The sequence below is a fragment of the Sesamum indicum genome, linkage group LG4, assembly GCF_000512975.1.
Source record: "Sesamum indicum cultivar Zhongzhi No. 13 linkage group LG4, S_indicum_v1.0, whole genome shotgun sequence".
Lineage (NCBI taxonomy): Eukaryota > Viridiplantae > Streptophyta > Magnoliopsida > Lamiales > Pedaliaceae > Sesamum > Sesamum indicum.
In genome coordinates this window covers 17,306,947-17,312,064 of record NC_026148.1, presented here as the reverse complement: position 1 = coordinate 17,312,064, position 5,118 = coordinate 17,306,947, and the positions used below count along the sequence as shown (strand labels likewise).

The window sequence follows — 5,118 nt, the reverse complement described above, 5'->3', positions numbered from 1 at the left end:
AAGCCCCCCCCCCCCCAAACCCTGAAAAAGAGAACAACCCCGTCCCACGGAACTTTTTGAACAGATGGTTAAGGATAAATCACAATTTTAGTACTCTAACAGATTTTCGTACAATTTTACCCTCATGAGGCATATGACTAAAACTGTCTTTCAAAAGTTGCATAGGGGTAAAATTGTTCGAAAATCTACCAGAGGACTAAAAGTGAGCAATTTCGTAAGTTACTGGACCTAAACAAAAATGGACATAGTTATCAAATTAAAATTAAAATTAGACATACTTAGTGGAGTAAAATAATACATTTTCCCTATTTTTTACTACAAACTCAATATTTAAGGCAAAACTCAGTTTGAAAAATCTAAAAAGTATTCATTATATTTGTTTTTATTTTCAAATTATTTTCGAAACAAATCAAACCATACTCAATGTTTGTCATCATTCAAAAACACCTTATTTAGGTGTTTTTAACATTTTCAGTATAAATACATACATATATACATAAATATATATAAAAAAAAAGACATGATTTAACAATGAAAAGTAATTTTTGTCTCTCAAAATACAACATTAAACATATAATACTTATTTTAAATTATCTCCAAAAGCAAATCAAAACATACATACTATCTCTAACACACACTTATTTATTTTTGTTTTTCTCTCTCTATATTTCCACAAAACACAACAAAACACTCAAAAAACGAATCCAAACATAATAATTCATTTCAGTAACGTTTTATTCTGAAAAATTCAACAAATAATTTTTACACCAACACTATCAAGACAGCAATTCCTAGACCTTCTTATGTTAAGATATTCTCTTAGGCTGTGTTTGGTTGATGAATTTAAATTTTAAAAATTTTTCTAAAGAAAATATTTCATAATATTTCATACTATATGACAATTTAACATTTATCAATTTTTTAAAAATATAATTCAAATTTAAAGTCGGAGAATATGAAATTGTTTTAGTTCATAATTATCCAAACAGATATAAAAAAAAATTATTATTATAAATTTAAATTTCATATTTCAAGTCACTCAATCCAAATGCAATCTTATATTTTTGAATTGTATCATTAACAATTTGAATTTAAATAAATTAAATTCTTAAAAAATAATATTGTTTAGATATATAAGTTTAGTACGTAGACAATTTTAAGTTTTAAAAGAAAGAAAAAAACTAAAAATCTTTGTAAAAGTTCATAAATCAAATTTTGTAAAATTACTGTAATAAATTAATACAACCAAAAATAAATTCTAAATTGATATGAAAACAACTTAAATTCCTGCTAAAAACAAGTAAGTATATGAAAATATTCATATTACAAGGACAAATATGAGGACATTGTCAATATGATTTTATCTCCGTCTAAATTAGGAAAAATTGTAATTTTCATGTTTTAAGTATAGAAGTGATAATTTTAATTCTGTAATTAAAAAAATAGCAAATTAAGAACAATTCTGACCAAGATTTATAATTGATTGATTTATGAATCCTCAGTTCAAATTGGCAATTCTTAATTGTAAGATCAAATTATCAAAATTAATTTGGGTGAATAGCAATTTACCCTCTATAATATTGAAAATGAACACATCGTCTCTCTATGAAAAAAAATATAGTAATTTAACCCCATATACTTTTTAAAATGAAGCAATTTACCTCCTTATATAGGGAGGTAAACTGTTGTATTTTAAAAGATACAGGGAGGTAAATCGCTATTTATTTTTTTATAAGGGAGTAATTTGCTCGTTTACGATATCATATGGGGATTTCTTGAATTTTTTTCAAATTAATTTTAATAGGACCAAAATTATCATCTCTCTCCTTACACCACTAAAATTACAATCTTTGTATCCAAATTAATACCGAAAAAGTGGCGAAATACAACATCAGCATTGTACGTACAGCTAAAAGGAAAATACCATTGTGTAATTTAATTTTATTACACTTATAAATTCAAAAAATAAATAATAAATTTAAACGGCTTGTGCTTCGATCGATATTATATATAATAATGTATTTTTATAAAATTAATACTAGCCAAAATTTGAAAATATACAAATTCAAATCCAGCGCGAGATTAATTTACTAAATAATTTTTTTTTAAAAAAATCAACTCAATATATATATATATATATAGATTTGCAATGATAATAACATATATATAATTTGGATAAAAATTTGATGAAAAGAAGTCGTATATATACAAACCTCGAGTGCTGAGAATGCAGTTCGACAAGAAACTCAAATTATCTGAATAGTTAAAGGATCTGTTCCAATCATCATCCCTGCACCACCATTCATCCACATCTCACAAACTTATATATACATATATATATATATAGAGAGAGAGAGAGAGGGGGGGGGAAGAGAGAGAGAGAGTTATATATATATATATGAATTTACGGGTTGGTAACGCAGAAAGAAGCCCTGTCAGCAATCTGACTGTGTATGAGCTGGGAGGTGACGCCGGAGAGACGCCGGTAGACCATCTCCGTGACCATGTTCAGCACCGCAGGATCGTTGAGCTGAGTCGTGTTGACGCCGTTGTAGTCGCCGTCGTCGGGAATCTGCTGGCACTGCACCATTGTGATTATCACCTGCACGAAAATGAAGAAACAAGCCAGCACCCTCATCATGATCATGATCACATCATTTCCCGTGGAGCTCATCAACGGCGGAGATAATTATCTGTTATCAGTGTGTTGTTGTGGGTGGCGGAAGAAGAATTTTTATAATTAACAGGAAATTAAATTAATTACTATATGTAAAGCAAATGGCAATAGTTGACTAACTTTTATTTATTTATTTATTTACTTTTTAATTATTTTTCTGATATTCATTATTGACGAATTCAAGGGTCCATTTCTTCCCCCTTTTTGCTTTGATGAGTTGAAGAGATAATTCATATACATGTTGCACTATAGTTTAATTAGTTTTTAATACTTTTTTTTATGACTAATTCCTTTTCTTTCAAATTTTTCTTATTTTTTTGTGACAAATAAAAGCCAGAAGTATTTTTAATAACGTATGGTGATTCTTCTGTAAAATCAAATGTATATATATACATATTCTTTTTAATTAATTGATATTAAAATATTAAATATTAAATAATTCTCCTTAATTTCTAAAACTTTAAATTTTTTAGATGAAGTGATTATTTAGCATTATGTCAAATATGAGGTTTTAGGTTCGAGTCTCATTGTCGCCCAACACATAGGGTTTCTACGTGAGTGGGCGTATTAAGATATTAAATATTAAATGATTATCCTTTCTGATAAATCAACAGTTGATAGCAAGTCATAGTCATAGTCCGTATAAAGCCAATTCTGGTTAGTTTACCGTACAAAATTGATAAGAATTTAGCGGAAACTAATGAAATAGGTTAATTATTGGATACCTGTTAAAAAAATTAAGGAGTATTAATAATTTTTAAAATAACAAGTAAATATTTACAGTTATACTAAATTTCAAAAATTCTCATGTAATTTACCCTTTAAATTATTAGAGTAATGGACACAAATTTATGGAAAAAAATGAAATAAATTTCAGAAAAAAAAAAAAAGAAAAGAGAAGAAGAGAAGAAGATTGGGTTTGGACAAAGATTATTTCTTACCCACTGTTGCCTATCTAATGAAGTTACATATATTGACTTTTTATTAGCCTTAACTTGGTAAACCAACGTACAATATATATATTAATTATTACAAATCATGATGTTTCCAAGAAAATCAATGATAAAAAAATTTCAAATTGGCCGAACTAAATCTAGTTCAATTGGTGAGATTAAAATCTCATTATTAAAAAAGTTATGAGTTTGAGTCTATTAATATATGAGTAATAATTTTATTTTAATAATAATTATTGATTAATTAGACATATTTGACATTAGTATATATTAGTTATTGGTAATTAAAATTTATAATATGATTATAGTTAATTCATAAAAAAAATAAAAAAAATTCTCAAGTTGGTTCGGATAATTTAATATGTGAGGATTTTTTTTTTTTTTAAGTGGAAAGATACGCATTATCATTTTTGTGAAAACTTCTATATGACAAAGAATGTAATTTATATTAATTGATGAAATTCTGTTGTTATAAAGTGATAAATTAATGTAATTTTTAATTAAATAAAACTAATAACAATATATGCATAATTTTTTTTGGAATTAGGATTGTGGTTGACGTTATTTTAATATATTATCAAAAGTATATATACCCATTTTATTTGATTTCTTCTAAAATTATTAGGTCAAACCCATAAGTTAGATATATCAGCCCAGTCGACTAAGAGCCCAATCGGCTCATCAGTAGGACAAAATAAGGGCCCATCAGCAGGATGGATAAAACACATCAGTAGGGAAGAAAGGCCTACAGGCTTACCTGCTATTTTACTGAATTGACAGACCCAAGAAATAAACCCATTTAGTCGGACACATCATCGTACAGTTAGGGGGACACGCCACTTAGCTTGTCTAAAATATCTCCAAGTGGTTCTAATACTCACAAAAGGGCGCATTCTGCAAGTTAAGATAAGAGAGAGACAACCAGCCCCTAAAGAGGCAGAAAGGAACCCCTCCGCCTGAAATCTCTAAAAGGCACCTTCAAGAAAAGTTGGAAGACCCCCCCTCCCCCAGGGAATTTGAAGTAGGGTTCCCACACTTTACGACAAGACCTATGGGTATTCACATATCAAAGAAGCAAAACAATAAATATGGAAGGAACATAGTTCGATATCACACCAAAGCCCCTAACATAAATTCCATGGCCAGGGGCAAATTGTTTCATCAAAGCAAACAAATAAACTGCTCCATCCCCATCTTCAATGGGGGAAAGCAAGCAAGAAAAAGAAAATTGTTCCAACCAGCAACCACATTATATTTTTAATTTTTTTCTCCACAGGCAGAGCCTTCATTCTTTTCTTCAGGAGTCGCAACAACAGAAGTTTCATTAGACTAGCATCAACATCCTTGGGGGTGTATCCCTCTTTCCTAGCTCCCACTCTTGAGAGGTCTCCCGCTATAGAGTCAATTGCTGCTTCAGGGGGAGACCCCTCACTTCGGCCTCGGCCTCTCCTAGTATATTGTCTAAATCTTCTTCTGCAAAAAGAGGAC

The 5,118-nt window shown here is 29.1% G+C and overlaps 1 protein-coding gene across 3 annotated transcripts in view; it reads right to left on the bottom strand.

Moving 5' to 3' along the window:
• Nucleotides 1–2,702, bottom strand: part of LOC105161335 (ABC transporter G family member 24) — a 9,305-nt gene extending 6,603 nt beyond the window's left edge. For 2 of the 3 annotated variants that reach the window (XM_020693130.1, XM_020693133.1), the window contains exons 1-2: nucleotides 2,409–2,702; nucleotides 2,214–2,290 (exon numbers count right to left, since the gene is read on the bottom strand). In XM_020693130.1, coding sequence (XP_020548789.1) covers nucleotides 2,214–2,290; nucleotides 2,409–2,674 — 343 coding nt within the window. In that variant the 5' untranslated portion in view covers nucleotides 2,675–2,702. The remainder of the gene's footprint in view (nucleotides 1–2,213; nucleotides 2,291–2,408) is intronic. The other variant, XM_020693131.1, reaches the window with a different exon arrangement.